Source organism: Trichomycterus rosablanca, chromosome 13 (genome assembly GCF_030014385.1).
Source record: "Trichomycterus rosablanca isolate fTriRos1 chromosome 13, fTriRos1.hap1, whole genome shotgun sequence".
Lineage (NCBI taxonomy): Eukaryota > Metazoa > Chordata > Actinopteri > Siluriformes > Trichomycteridae > Trichomycterus > Trichomycterus rosablanca.
This window is the reverse complement of record NC_086000.1, coordinates 442,091-458,342: the sequence shown is the minus strand read 5'-3', so window position 1 is coordinate 458,342 and position 16,252 is coordinate 442,091. Positions and strand designations below refer to the sequence as shown.

Here is a 16,252-nt window from a genome sequence, read left to right as displayed (position 1 = left end):
GAGTCTTTTCACCTAAAATGAGTTGATTAATCAAGAGTCTTGTTACAGAAATGATCATAAAACATTAGAACCACAATAAATCATTATACTTTTACTTTCATACTTAAGTACATTTGAAGGTAAATTTAGTTTAGTACTTTAGTGGAGGTAAAGAGTATTTTTACTTTTACTACTACTTTTACTGGAGTAATATGTTACCTTGGATATCTCTACTTTAACTCAACTACATGGTTTGTCTACCTTGTCCACCACTTACATTAGACAAAATGAACTAGTGCACATTCATAATGAATTCATTAATGTATTACATGTAGGAATCAATTATTAATCACTCATGAAATAAGAGATGAATGAATGCTTTTTCATGTACCTGCACTATAATGTTTTTGGTACGGTAATGTGTTTATCAATCTGTTCATTCAGTGCAGGTAAACCTTATGAATCCAGCACATGACTTAGTGTTTAGCAAAAATGATTATTATTATGAATCCTCAGGAAAGTGAAGGGAGATTAGTTTATGCAAAAAACAAAACATAAAAAACTTTAATGTCTATACTGTATATTGTCTCTACTACTTAAGGATATCGCATTATGTAATGTATGCTAATATAATGTACTGTGTGTTAACAAGAACGACCTATTAACAAGTCATTATAAACATCAATCTTCCACTTTATATACCAAATTGACATTAAAGCAGATGCAGTAAATGTAAACGCAGTTGAAAATACCCAGAAATTGTACAAATGTTTATTATTTGCCGTTTAATATTTCATTTACTGCTGCCTGTCCCATTTGAGAACATGACAGCGCCGGGTTTGTTTGGAACTATTGAGGGTTACATGAACCACGTGACCGCGTAGCGGCGAGATCAAGGAGTGTCGCAACTCTCTCTATCTACGGCTCTGGCTCTACGTAATTGGCAGCCTTATCGTCCAATCAGCGTACCCCTCCCCTCTATTGCCCGAATACAGGTGGAGAATTTAGCACTAACACCGGTGCTGCTGTTTACAAACCTCGGTTCTATTAAAGTTCATCAAAATGTCCCGGGGTTCGAGTGCTGGATTTGACCGACACATCACCATCTTCTCCCCGGAGGGTCGCCTTTACCAAGTCGGTGAGTATCGGGGGGATCGGTGCGCTGAAATTGTTGTAAAAGAAAGCGAAAGTGTAAATGCTCAGTCATTCACATCCACCAGTCTTAGCGTTAGCTTAGCATTAGCTGAGCATAATCAACGTTCATTTATTATATTTGCTGTATTATACTGCTTAGTAATAAAATGCCAAGGTTATAAAATGGCATTAGACACATTAATTAATTGTATTTGTGTCTTTTCCCTGCAGAATGAATTTTTTCTACTAAAGCATGTCATATGAGAGCTAACTAAATTAGCAGCAGTGCTAATTAAAGCTGTGTACTTTATGATAACAGTGTTCCATACAGCTGATTATTAATTATATTTATAAGAAATAGACCCTAAACCCTAAATTACACAGAGAATATTAATTAAGATTCAGTTATTGTGAAATGTAATGATACACTGAAGTGTGTGGAACACTGTGATGTGCAGAAAACGTTTGACCACACACACAGCCCTCCTCTACAAATCCTGGCACCTCTGCAAACCAGGACTCACAGACGTGTGCCACGGTGATCAGCACTGTGTAGTTATTTTTCAGCGTCCTGCGAAGATGACGGCTTTGAGTCTTCTCCTATGATGCTTCATGAGACGGAGAACATGCCAAGGACCCTGAGACCATTTCTTCATACAGAACCTCTCCAGATCCTTCAGATTCAGATCCATCCTTGTAGAGCATTCCCTTCAGCTGTTCAAGCAGGTTTTCTATATGGGGTTTGGGTCAGGGTTTGTGTGGATTTTGAGCCGTGCTCCGGGTCATCGTCCTGCTGGAAGATCCAACCACGGCCCAGTTAAAGCTTCCTCTGGTTCCTGAGGCAGTCAGGTTTTGATTTAATATCTGCTGGTACTTTCCTGCATGGCTTCACCTCTGATTTCACAGAAAGTTCTCGTAACATCTGGCAGACTGTAGGTACGAGAATGAACAACTCCTGATTCTAATTAAGGAGACGTTCTGCTGACCCCAAACCTGACTCATGTCTGGAGTTCCTCAGCCGTGATCCTTGAAGATCTGTGACCACTCGAACGCTCCTCGGTGCTCGTCCTCTTCCGAGAAGATACTTACCAAGTAGATAAACACCTCACCTCCATCAGTACCACAAGTTCTGACAATTTGATGCAAAATCAACAATCCATAAAAAGCAGCGAGATCCTGGTGTACCCCAGTCACTCCATGATGTTCCTGTCATGAGGAGAGACTTGTGTTCCACCACCAGACTCGTCCCAATCTGACCGCACTCTTTCACTTTGCCTCCAACATCGGATGCTGTTAGGGTGTCGGATGAGCGGCGCATGTTTCGGTTGATATAATATTTCCAATGCCGAGCAGGTTTCATTTTAGGGAGTCGGTGAAGCTGCTATCCAGCCTCAAAACCTCATTTCCAAAAGAGTTGGGACGTTTTGTAAAATGCAGTCAAAAGAAGAGTAGATTTACAGTGTTTTTACTGATCAACACGATCCAAAAAAGTCAGGACAGGGGCGTGTTCCCCCCTGTGTTCCATCAGCGTTCCTACATTTCCAATAGTAGACAGATCTGGACTGCAGGCAGGCCGCTCAAGCACACGTACTCTGTGTCTACAAAGAGGCGTGGCATCGTCTCACTGAAATAATCAAGGACTTCTGGGGAAAAGACGTCACCCTGACGACACTGACGCACCCCTATGTCATGAGAGATGCTGGTTTTTGCTCTTTTCACTGATGACAGTCTGGATGGTCCAAGCTAAAATCTGAGCGTTCAGTCCAATAACTCGATGCATTTCTGTATAGAATTGATGTATAGAGTTTTAAATTGCATTTCTTGATGCAGCGGCGGCCCGTGTTAAGCACCAACCGTTTTCTGAAGCGCTTTTGAGCCCGTGTGTGATTATATTGATCACAGAAACGTGACTGTTTCTCATGCATGTCTCAGACATGTGGGTCTGGTTACGCTGGTCATTTTTGTCGTACCCACTTCCCCACAGAATATGCATTCAAAGCCATTAACCAGGGCGGTCTGACGACGGTAGCGGTGCGAGGGAAGGACTGCGCGGTGGTCGTCACTCAGAAGAAAGTACCGGTGAGTGTTCCTGCACCCCGATCTCAGATGTGACGTCACGGATGTGCGTCCGCGTTCACACAGGCTTCGTGTTTCTGTTTTACAGGACAAACTGCTGGACGCCGCCACGGTCACTCACCTCTTCAAAATTACAGACAGCATCGGCTGTGTGATGACCGGCATGACAGGTCAGATATCAAGCATGGAGAGTCACGCACTGATGTTTATTATCCTCAGTGTCTGTGCAGCGCCGTCGATCAGCCAGCAGAGGGTGTGAGTGCAGCAGCTATGAGGAATCCCCTCCGTCTGATTGATGACGCCGCACAGAGACTTTCAGACCAGCCGATCGTTGTCCATGTAGACACCTGTTCATGTGTGTTCTGCGTGTGTAATCTGTGTGTGTTTTGCATGTAATCTTGTGTATAATCTGCTTGTATTCTTTTGTGTGTGTTCTGCGTGTGTTTTGCATGTAATCTGCGTGTTCTTGCGCGTGTTCTTGTGTGTTGTGTGTGTGTGTGTGTTCTGTGTGTGTGTAATATGCATGTGTTTTTGAATGTGTTCTGTGTGTGTTCTTGCGTGTGTTCTCTGTGTGTGTGTGTGTGTGTGTGTGTTCTGTGTGTTCTGTGTGTGTGTGTGTGTGTGTGTTCTGTGTGTTCTGTGTGTGTGTGTGTGTGTGTGTTCTGTGTGTGTGTGTGTGTGTGTGTTCTGTGTGTGTGTGTGTGTGTGTGTTCTGTGTGTGTGTGTGTGTGTGTGTTCTGTGTGTTCTGTGTGTGTGTGTGTGTGTTCTGTGTGTTCTGTGTGTGTGTGTGCTGTGTGTGTGTTGTGTGTGTGTGTGTGTTCTGTGTGTGTGTAATATGCATGTGTTTTTGAATGTGTTCTGTGTGTGTTGCGTGTGTGTGTTCTGTGTGTGTGTGTTCTGTGTGTTCTGTGTGTGTGTTCTGTGTGTGTGTAATATGCATGTGTTTTTGCATGTGTTCTGTGTGTGTTCTTGCGTGTGTTCTCTGTGTTCTGTGTGTGTGTGTGTTCTCTGTGTGTGTGTTCTCTGTGTGTGTGTTCTCTGTGTGTGTTCTGCGTGTGTTCTGTGTGTTTGTTGTGTGTGTGTGTGTGTTCTGTGTGTGTTCTGTGTGTTTGTTGTGTGTGTGTGTGTGTGTGTGTTCTGTGTGTGTGTAATATGCATGTGTTTTTGAATGTGTTCTGTGTGTGTTGCGTGTGTTCTCTGTGTTTGTTGTGTGTGTGTGTGTGTGTTCTGTGTGTGTGTGTTCTGTGTGTTCTGTGTGTGTGTTCTGTGTGTGTGTAATATGCATGTGTTTTTGCATGTGTTCTGTGTGTGTTCTTGCGTGTGTTCTCTGTGTTCTGTGTGTGTGTGTTCTCTGTGTGTGTGTTCTCTGTGTGTGTGTTCTCTGTGTGTGTTCTGCGTGTGTTCTGTGTGTTTGTTGTGTGTGTGTGTGTGTTCTGTGTGTGTTCTGTGTGTTTGTTGTGTGTGTGTGTGTGTGTGTGTTCTGTGTGTGTGTAATATGCATGTGTTTTTGCATGTGTTCTGTGTGTGTTGCGTGTGTTCTCTGTGTTTGTTGTGTGTGTGTGTGTGTGTGTTCTGTGTGTGTGTGTTCTGTGTGTGTGTGTTCTGTGTGTGTGTGTTCTGTGTGTGTGTAATATGCATGTGTTTTTGCATGTGTTCTGTGTGTGTTGCGTGTGTTCTCTGTGTTTGTTGTGTGTGTGTGTGTGTGTGTTCTGTGTGTGTGTGTTCTGTGTGTGTGTGTTCTGTGTGTGTGTGTTCTGTGTGTGTGTAATATGCATGTTTTTGCATGTGTTCTGTGTGTGTTCTTGCGTGTGTTCTCTGTGTGTGTGTGTGTGTGTGTGTGTTCTGTGTGTTCTGTGTGTGTGTGTGTGTTCTGTGTGTGTGTAATATGCATGTGTTTTTGAATGTGTTCTGTGTGTGTTGCGTGTGTTCTCTGTGTTTGTTGTGTGTGTGTGTGTGTGTGTGTTCTCTGTGTGTGTGTTCTGTGTGTGTGTTCTGCGAGTAACCTTGCGTGTTTTCTCTGTGTTCTGTGTGTGTTCTCTGTGTGTGTTCTGTGTGTGTGTTCTCTCTGTGTGTGTGTTCTGCGTGTGTTCTGCGAGTAACCTTGCGTGTGTTTTTCGTGTTTCCGCGTGTAGCCGACAGCAGATCTCAGGTACAGCGCGCCCGGTATGAAGCGGCTAACTGGCAGTACAAGTACGGTTACGAGATCCCGGTGGACATGCTCTGTAAGAGGATCGCCGACATCTCTCAGGTCTACACGCAGAACGCAGAGATGAGGCCGCTCGGCTGCTGTAAGTCACGTGACTCTCTTTTTTTTCCCCCGTGTCGGGTTACGTGTCTGTGGTTCGGTCACATGACTCTGACTCTCGCGTCTGTCAGGTATGATCGTGGTGGGCGTGGACGAGGAGCTGGGGCCGCAGGTCTACAAGTGCGACCCCGCCGGTTATTACTGCGGCTTCAAGGCCACGGCGGCCGGCGTCAAACAGACCGAGGCCACCAGCTTCCTGGAGAAGAAGGTGAAGAAGAAGTTGGACTGGACCTACGAGCAGACCGTCGAGGTGAGGACGCTTTATTAGGGACACCACTCTTTCTGCTGTGAAACACGGTGGTGGGAGCATCGTGTCTCTCAACAACAGGGACGAGCCTCTAAAAAGCCCAAACTTAACATCTAACCCCCATCAAACACCTAGATAACGAACCCTCACCATTTAATCTGATATACTGCCATGAAAAGTGGGATAACCTGCCTAAATCTCAGGGGTGTGAATACTTTTGCCTCATATTCGACACTAACTTGTGTGTTTTTGTCCTTACAGACGGCGATAAGCTGCCTGTCCACGGTTCTATCCATCGACTTCAAGCCATCAGAGGTGGAGGTGGGCGTGGTCACTACAGAACAACCTAGGTTCAGGTGAGTTCCAACAGGCTCCGCCCCAAGACTGAAAATATGCAAAGCATATATTATATATTCCATCTATAACAGCCTCCACTCTTCATGGGGAGTCTTTTATGAGTCATGAGATTTTGGACTGTAGGAATTCGTGCTTGTTTTGTTCACAGAGCATTTCTAAGGCGTGGCTCACACTCGAGGAACAAGGAAGGACCTTTCCCAAACTGTTTAAGAATACACAGATGTGATAGTATCTCACAGACAGTCTGAGCAAATGAGGGTTAAGGGCCTCGCTCAGGGGCCCAGCAGCACCGACCTGGCAGCGGTGGGGCTGGAATTAGTGACCTTCTGAGGATCAAAGACAAAATTCGACACTTCTCTGTCTTTGATGTGCCACTGTCACAAGAAGGTCCAGGGTTCGATCCCCAGGTGGAGCACATAACTCCGGTCCTTTCTGTGTGAAGTTTTGCATGTTCTCCTCACATCTGTGTGGGTTGCCTCCGACACCGATGTCCGTTATCCCCCGTCTCTGTGCAGCGCCGTCGATCAGCCAGCAGAGGGCGTAACTGCAGCAGCTATGAGGAATCCCCTCCGGTGCAGTTACGCCCTCTGCTGGCTGATGGACGCCGCTGCACAGAGACCCTCGACCCTGGTCTGGAGGTTTCATCTAACGTGTCGTTCTCTGTGTCTCCTCAGAATTCTGTCTCAGGCGGAGATCGACGCCCACCTGGTGGCGCTGTCCGAGCGGGATTGAGGTCCCACCCTGTCAGACTGTGCTGGAGGTGGCCCCGCCCCGCCCTGCTCTGTGCTGGAGGTGGCCCCGCCCCGCCCCGCCCCGCCCTGCTCTGTGCTGTGTATTTACGCTTTCTTGTCCAACACTTCAATAAAATGGAACCTTTTTCACACCGTGTGTCTTCGTCTTCATTAAATGCCGCTACACGTGCCAACGTTTTGTTGTTTTTTTTCGGGGGGGGTTTGCAGCCGTGTGTAACTTCCTGTTTGTCGGTGCAGCGCGTGCAGAGTTTCCTCACAAACGCAGGGCTGTAGATTCAGATCTAATTCAGATTCAGAGCGCCTTCTGATCGTGGAACTCTCGCCCCTCTTCTGCACATGCTCAGATCATCTCGACCGCCTCGCTCTCAGATCCCTGACCTGACTCCGGAACCTCCCGCGGCCGGCTCCAGAGGTGGCAGAGATAAAGCATGTACCCCTTTGCTCAGTTCCTTCTCTCTCATGCAATTTCCTCCTAATTTAGTCATATCCAGTTCCCTAGCTGTGTTTTCTCTGTGCTGCTGCAGACCTCCTTTTCTGATTATGGTGGCGTGTAATTAACACACGCCCCTCTGATGCACTGGTCAAGTTCATTAAGAGATCTGTATCGCGCACGGAGAGTCGCACTGATCCCAGTTATCCCCCGTCTCTGTGCAGCACCATCGATCAGCCAGCAGAGGGGATAAAAGCGCTCTCTCTCTCTCTCTCTCTCTCTCTCTCTCTCTCTCTCTCTCTCCCTCCCTCTCTCTCTCTCTCTCTCTCTCTCCCTCCCTCTCTCTCTCTCTCTCTCTCTCTCTCTCTCTGTTTTGGAAGAGCTGATTACAGCTCCAGCTCCCTGCATCTCCATCTCGATACACATGAGGGTCGGATATGACATTTTATTTTCGAGCGTCCTGTATTTGCATAGCATCGAGTAACTGACAATATACAAAGATCTGATTAACACCCCCCCCCCCCCCCCCCACCCCGATGTAAGGACAAACGGGGCCGGATTTTCCGACTGACGTGTGTCAGATTGTGCTGAATCATCTCGCGATTGTTGGCGTGTGGTGTTTGGATGTGTGTTCGGCGGCGTGCTCGTCTCGGTGACGTGGTGCGCTCCTCAGATGCTCCTCAGACGAGCAAGTCAGGAGGTTGTGAGTGTGAGATTAACACCAGTGTGAGTGTGTCAGTGTGACGGTGCAGCCCCGGCCCGGCCCGGCTCACAGGTTTATATTTAAATCACCAAAACCGCACGAGGCAACTTTTCCATCTGCGATTACAGGAACAGGAAGTTACAGTGCTGAGAAACGAGAGCTACAGCCTGGCAGCACCGAGATCAACATACACGTACCTGCAGATACGTCCATCACACCAGCAGCTTTTACCAGGGTCATTAACCGGGGCGTCACCCACAAACACATCACGCCGCACCGATTTATTATATCACATATAAAATATCTCCATTATACTTTTATTCTTCTATTGTGTACGTGACGTCACACCACCAGCACTTTAACCTCAAATAAACTCAAACAGCCACGTCTGGTGTTGGACTGAGATGTAGATCAACTGTTACTGCTGGGATTAAGTGTTAAAACTAAAATTTAAGATTGGGTTTAGGATCAGGTTTTAGGGGTTTAGAACATTAAAATTTGAATGTTTGCTGCTGTAATTATGGTAATTATTAAAAGGGGTTTTTTTTAAGTACAAAACATTTTATATAATGAAATATTTATATAAATAATACTATAAATATTTTATAATGAAATATTTATATAAATAATACTATAAATATTTTATTTATTATACTCATTTATTACTATATGTAAGAATTCATTAAAGTGGGTTTTTTTTTCAGTCTCACTGATGTGAAGCGTCTCATCAAACCTCAAAGAGAAAAACAAGAAATTCTGAGCATCAGATTTTTTAAATCTTATAAATAATTTAAAAAAATTTTGAACATTTAAAACCTCTGCAAACACAACAGCAAAACTGAAGTAAAATTCCCCACATTTTTATTTGCTGTTTTTTATTCTGTGTTGTATTTGCTCGGTGAGGGGAAGAACAGCTGAGTAATCGTTTGTCATTTATCTTCTCATATGAGGAGAACAAATGAGTCGGACGGGGAATTTTTGGCTCCACGTGTCTCAACGTCTGATCATGAGCCTGACCAGGATACAGCGGTTTTATATTTGCTTAGTTTTTTTTTTTTATTTTTATTTGCTGTTTTTTTTTATTATTTTTTATTTTTGTTTTTTTTTGCTGTTTTTTATATTTGCTGTTTTTATATTTTTTTATTTCTTTTTTATACTTTTTAATTTGCTGTTTATTGTGTCTTGTTTTTTATTTGAGGGGAAGTACAGCTGAGTAATCATTTGTCATTTATCTTCTCACATGTGAGTTGGACAAAGAATTTTTCATCAGACCCACTGTGACCCTGACCAGAATAAAGCTGTGATAACACAGACACTGAATGAATAAATGAATGAATGAATGAATGTTAGAGATAAAGCTGATAACACAGACACTGAATGAATGAATGTTGGAGATAAACGCTGGATGAATCTGATTGGTCGTGTGTGATGGTGAGAAGCAGCTGATGAAGCGTCGCTCAGTGTTTTTCCACCAAGTGTCTCATATCTGGAATTTCGGGAGGACAAATGAGTCGGACGGGAAATTTTTAGCCGCACCAATCTAGAGCTCGAGTCTCATCATGCGTCTCTTCCCCCACAGGAAATTCCTGCCTTTCTCAGCTGATTGCACACACACACACTCACACACACACATTCACACACACACTCACTCACACACACACATTCACACACACTCACACACACATTCACACACACACTCACTCACACACACACTCACACACACACACACACACACACATTCACACTCACACACACACATTCACTCACACACACACATACACACTCACACACTCACACACATACACACACACTCACACACTCTCACATTCACACACACTCACATTCACACTCACACACATACACACACACACTCACACACACACTCACACACTCACATTCACACACAAACTCACACACACATTCACACACACACTCACACACACATTCACACACACTCACACACACTCACACACACACATTCACACACTCACACACACTCACACATTCACACACACACACACTCACACACATTCACACACACACTCACACACACGGTGCAGCTATAAAAGATCTCGAGTCGGTCTGGCTGTGTTTACCCCCCCGCCCCGCCCAGAGAAAAAAGGAACGGCATGTACTCTGTTTCAGGAGTTATTTAATTTACTGCGGCATTCTGGGATTCCCCAAACAATCAGAGCAGAAAACATTTACACACATTTACACTCGGCGTCTCTGCAGAAACACGCAGAAATATAAAAATAAATCTGTTTGTACAATCATTTACAGCTTTATACAGGGAAGCACTTCAGTCCACATCAGCAGGAACGTTCCAGTATCCGCTCCTTCCATAAACCCTAAAATATCCCAAACGTTCCATCTTCTCCTCGTCTCTCCCGCCGTCTCCTCCGCCACGTTCTCGCGGCGATCCCGGTCCTCCGTCTGCACGTTCCCGGTACAGCATCGTGTTTATTCTAACATATCCCGGGAACGTTTATCCTTTTCCTTTCCCTTCTTCTTTTTTTAAAGTCTTTTCACAGCACCGATGGTTTCTGTCCTTTATGCCATGAACGTGATATCGTCGTACATCTGTGGATCAAAAAACATATAAATAAAGTCGTCAGAAACTGGAAATTAAAGCATTTTAATGAACAGATCACACGCGACTAAACTGGTAGATTACCGTAAGTCCTGTAGTAACACGTCTACCGTAAATACTTTAGTTACACACCAGTCTACCATAAATACACTAGCAAATGTGCAAACTCCACAATACCGTAAATACTTTAAACACCTGTCTACTGTAATTACTCTAATAAAAGGAGCAGCTTAAATACTGTAAATACTTTATTTACACACCTTTCTACCGTAAATACACTAGCAAATGTGCAAAATATTATAAATACTTAAACTTCACAATACCGTAACTACTCTAAACACTTATCTACCGTAAATACTCTAACGAAAGGTGCAGCACAAATACTGTAAATACTTTAGTTAAGCATCTATATACATGTAAACACGTAAAGCACGTTAAATTCTCACCTCCACGTCGGACTCGTTGTCGGATTCGTCCTCGCTGTCCTCGCTCTCGCTCTCGGGCAGCTCCCTCAGGTCCTGACTGGTGACGTGGTACAGGGCCTTCTGGATGTCGGCGTTCTGCCGGCCGTGGGTGAGGTGATACGCCGAGTGCCCACCGTACGTTAGACTGTTCACGTCGGCACCTTTGCTGATCAGGAGCTTCACCAGCTCCAGGTTCTGCAGATCTACGGCTAAATGCAGCGCCGTCCTGCCGTTACACTGCTCCTGTACGGACGGGAGAACATGCTCATGTCATCATTCCATCGAGGAGTCCGTACCCGCCACTTATATGTTGTTTTATTTAAAATAAACACGTACCTGTTCATTAATGTCGCCTCCCAGAGCCACGAGACTCTCCACCAGTGAGAGGAAGCCGTGCACCGCTGCTATGTGCAAACATTTCTGACCTGAGAATGAAAAATAAGAACAAACGATCACTTACAATGATGTAAATAAACATTAAAGCTACTGAAAACAATAAAAATGGAGTTAAACGGACCTGCGTTTGATAAACGTACACATTTATTATTCACAAAGCTACATGTAATAATAAATATGCAAACTACCGTAAATACTAGAGCAAAACGCCTACCGTAAATATCCAAATATATGGGAAATTTTCTGTAAATATGCCTAGAAGCAGAGCATAGACCCGTACGTGCACTAACAAACATGCAAACTACCGTAAATACTGGAGTAGAACGTCTACCGTAAATACTCTTAATGTACAAGAGGAAGAGAAGGTGTTTGCTAGCTGGATGTCGTGCACCATGCTCACCGCTGTAGTTGGGACTCTGCAGGATGGACAGCAGGTACCGTCTGCAGTTTTGCGTCAGGAGGCCGAAGCACGGCAGCGACCCCGCCCTGCAGGCGATGTGGAGCGCCGTGTTACCGTTGTTGTCCACCAGCGTGGGGTCGCAGCCGGCCTTCAGGAGCCGGTCCACCACCTGATGCTGCTCGGTGATCACGGCCAAGTGCAGCGCCGTCTAGAGGACGAGATCAAAACAAGCGCTTGATTATTATATGGTAATGTATGTGTATAATGTGTTGTGTTTGGCTAACTGCAATATTTTTGTATAAAGGGGCAAAAAACTCTCCCAAGAATCAGCGCAGCAGCTTTTTTGTGTATATGATGCAGACACAGTGAGGTCACAGGTCCATTTATAAGCTTTTCTGCTAATAACAATGTTCTGGACTGTTTCCTTTATTATTATTATTTATTATTATTACTTTATCATTAACATTCTTATTTTATTATTATCAATAACATCATTATTATTAGTTATTATTATTAATTAATTATTAATATATTATTAATATAAAATTATTAATCAGTATATTAAGTATCATTTATTATAAAAATCATTATTATTAGATTATTACTATATTATTAATCAATGTATTGTGTATTATAATTGATTATTATTATTTGTTCCACATGTGCAGTGTGTATTTAGACGTGTCTATCTACATAAATACATCCCTTAGAGAAATAAAAATAATAGTAAATTATATATAACTATAATACCCGTATGTGTGTGTGTGTGTGTGTGTGTGTGTGCGCGTGTGTGCGCGTGTGTGCGCGTGTGTGTGTACCTGTCGCTGGTAGTTCTGTTTGTTCAGGAACGGGTGATTGATGGACATCTCGATCATCCTCATCGCCGTGTCTCCAGCTTCGTGAATAACGGCCAGGTGTAAATACCTACAGAAACAAAGAGAGAATAAATCAATCAATCAATCAACCAATCATTAGTGATCATTAACGAGCGTGTGTAATAAACACTGGCGCACACACACACACACACACACACACAATGTCTTTTTTTCTCTGCAGGCCTTGGTGTTTTTCCTAGAAGGGCTGAGCTGGCAAAGAGCCCGGTACTTTCCACACACACACACACACACACACACACACACACAAACACGCACACACACACACACTACAGAGAACAATCCGTCCTGCATGGTTTCAGTCTGACCTAAACCCCATTTGCACAATGTAAATTATTTTACAGTGTTTTAACACGTGCAGGATTAAAATCACTCCTGTATTTATTTACACACTGCAGATTGGGGGGGGGGGGGGGGGGATAGATCTTTATAACATCAAACTTTTGCATTAAACACTCGTTCTTGAGTCCAATCAGCTTTTACATTAGCAGAGACTCGAACAAACTGTGCATTTCTAATTTTAATATTTATACTAAGTAAGAGCCACTGTAGTAAATGCCCTTCATTCTGCGGCCCGTGTGCACTGATCAGAACAGTTGCTATTGTAATCCATACAGAGGACTTTATTACATCTGCAAACTTCTATTTTAAGCACTGACTCAACTTTTTGGACGTGTAATGCAGGACGCTTTTAGTACATGACCTAAACATTCTGGAATCCGGTGTGATGTTTGGAATCATGAGCATAATATTTATGCAAAGTTATTCTGACATCATGCACAATAACCTGCACTTTGTGTGTGTAAAAATGCACGTTCATCATTATAATTGCTCTGTGCAGCCTGTACAGAATCTGTAGGTGTTGAATGCACATCAGAATTAAAATGATTCCACTCACTGTTCTGTAAATGCACTGTGACTTTTGCACACGCAAGTATTATATATATTTAAATAATAAATGTGTTTCCATGCACTAAGGTGCACCAGCATGAAGTCAGTCTGCAGAGCATAAAGTTCTGAATGAGAACCTCAAAGTGGAACAATAACCAAACACCCACATTTGCACAGATTGACCTATTTTCAGTTCTGTAGGATGTTGATCACACACATTAAGCAGTAAAATCAAGATGAGAGGTAAAACTGAACAGAATTTGCTTAATACATGCATTTGTTTGATGGATCTTGTAGAATTTGTGAGTTCAGTTGTTAACTGTGTGTTTAATCTTTCATGCAATCTACCACAAAGTGGAAACAACTGCAGTGCTCCAGTTAAATGCTCCATTTTGCTCTTCATGGGTGTTTTTGGTAGATTCCAATCTAAGCTTTAAGTTTCTGTACACTTATTAATCAATCTCTGCAAATATCTGCTAAGTATTATTGTACATATCTGTCACTGTATTCGATCCTATAGTTTTTCTATAGATATGCAGTGTGATAGTTGCGTATTGTGGCTTTAATGCGTCAACCAGGCCGTCCATCAGCTTTAAAGCTCTTAGGTAGCAGTTAATTGAAGAATAATGCAATATAATTATTTTTATTATCTCCACACACAAAAAAACAGATGATAAAATAAACAAATTTGTTGTATTATGTTAAAAAAAATCAAGCGTAAGGAAATTTATGACAGGCTTTACCCTGCATACAGAGTTAAAGCACATTAAAGCCACAATACGTAAACCTGGCCTTATATGGAGGGAAAATAAACACATTCTAACGCTGAAAACGTGAATAAAGGTAAAATATCTGATTATATTATGATTCTATTTTAATTTGAATGTTTATAAAAGTATATAAACTATAAAGTGTAATCAGAATTGTTGTTTTCCCCCTTATGTAAACATCTAACTCCACATTAAAGCCGCGGTGTGTAATCTCCCCGGTCAGAAGCGCTCCTGAGGAACCTACGTGTCTCCGTCCTCGGTGGTTTCGGTTCTCCACGGTTCCTCGAGCGCAGGATCCACGCGGAGCTTCTCGAGCTCCACCGAGAGCGTGTCGCGCGCGCCCCAGTCCTCCTCGGTCGCGTCCTCGCGCAGTGAGTCCAGTCCGCTGTCCAGCCGCTCCTCGGTAACCGAACCCGCTTTATTAATCCGCTCCTCACTGCTGAACTTCAGCGGGTCCGAGCTGGTACTGGTGCCACTCCGGTAAAGCGCCATGTTCACACCACACCGAGAGCCTGGATAAATGACCGAGTGTGTACGAGTGTGTGTGTGTGTGTGAGTGCCGCGCTTGAGTTGGAGACTCAGGTCTGATCGTTCAGGTCTGATCTTCTCTGGCTGGTGGAGCTTCAGTGTTAAACAAGAACATGAGGAGGAGCTTCGGACTGGGGGAATTCCAACTCAGCCTGCAAGGAAGATCAACCAGCCAGGGGCGAGTTCCAATTCACTCACACTCCCTCCCTCATGCACTTCCCCTTAGTCTAGTGCACTCGGTCTGCAAGCAACACGTCGTCTAATCACTGTGTTATCAGTGTGTGATTATATGGAGGACAGTGACTACTGGGACTGTTGTTTTTATCTGGTTTTGGGGGAGTCCAAGTATTGATTAGGAGGCTCAGACCTTCCAATCCCCCCGTAATTAGAACCATGTGCCTAATCACAGTTTCCCTAATGATAGAGGAACCTGAAGGACCCCCTGCCAAGAAAAAAAAACATAACAAACAAACCAATGTGCACTTTAATATCAAACATTTAAAAATAAAGGAATAAAAAGGCTTCTGTTTAGCATCTGGGTGAAAACAGCACTGTTTCAAGTTCAGCTATTAGAACCTTTAATCTACTGAAAACTGGAGGTGTAAGGGCCCACTGTGGGCTGGACCAGGGGCCCATGAGAATTCCCACACTGGAATTATTCAATCCCAAAGTTTTGCCTTACATTAACCCTGTTTGCCATGTTTGTCTAGGTCTGCACTGCTCGTATTTAACCCACAACGAGCCCCATTTCTTAATTGTGTGTGTGTGTGTGTGTGTGTGTGTGTGTGTGTGTGTGTGGGCTAACACATGAAGTCCTACAGTTAGCACAATGACTAAAATCTGTCAGGATAAAACTGACATTAAATGTTGTAATTGAAAAAGTAGAAGATCCTTATAAAGCTAGTTAGCATCAGGTGACTAAAGTAAATCAATCTTTAATCAATACCTGTATATATTGAACAAATGGTGCTAGTTGTATGTAAGTTTTATATAAGTTTTATTTAAGTTAATGTGTATATTTTTTGTAATTAATGTGTATTGCAACTGTGAGGGACTGAAGATTTTCACTCACCTTTCACACCTGTGTTAATCTGACGTGACGTGATTTGATTTGATTTGATAGTGGTGTTTACAAGTAAGGTGGCTAGAATTGGGTATTGTGTAAATAGATAATAAGGAATAGAAAGTTCAGATAAACCGGGTTAGCATTAAGGTACAGTTTAAATTCCAATGCCAACAAGAATTAGGAACTAGTAAAATAATTCAGATTGTTTGTAATCAGTCTGGTAAGCTCTAGATTTATTAGAGAGAATGTACAGCTTCGTTTTTTCTT

General features: G+C 43.3%; 2 protein-coding genes across 2 annotated transcripts; one reads left to right on the top strand and one right to left on the bottom strand.

Moving 5' to 3' along the window:
• Positions 1–974: 974 nt before the first annotated feature.
• On the top strand, positions 975–6,980 carry psma6a (proteasome 20S subunit alpha 6a). The gene is made up of 7 exons (XM_063007344.1): positions 975–1,117; positions 3,098–3,192; positions 3,278–3,359; positions 5,323–5,478; positions 5,567–5,745; positions 6,004–6,098; positions 6,774–6,980. The coding sequence occupies exons 1-7, from the start codon at positions 1,042–1,044 to the stop codon at positions 6,829–6,831; spliced, it is 741 nt and encodes a 246-aa protein (XP_062863414.1). The 5' UTR covers positions 975–1,041; the 3' UTR covers positions 6,832–6,980.
• Positions 6,981–10,119: 3,139 nt separating this feature from the next.
• nfkbiab (nuclear factor of kappa light polypeptide gene enhancer in B-cells inhibitor, alpha b) lies at positions 10,120–15,005 on the bottom strand. Its single transcript, XM_063008054.1, has 6 exons — positions 14,636–15,005; positions 12,656–12,761; positions 11,838–12,045; positions 11,378–11,466; positions 11,024–11,284; positions 10,120–10,567 (listed from the first exon to the last, which is right to left on the bottom strand). The coding sequence occupies exons 1-6, from the start codon at positions 14,881–14,883 to the stop codon at positions 10,538–10,540; spliced, it is 942 nt and encodes a 313-aa protein (XP_062864124.1). The 5' UTR covers positions 14,884–15,005; the 3' UTR covers positions 10,120–10,537.
• Positions 15,006–16,252: the final 1,247 nt, after the last annotated feature.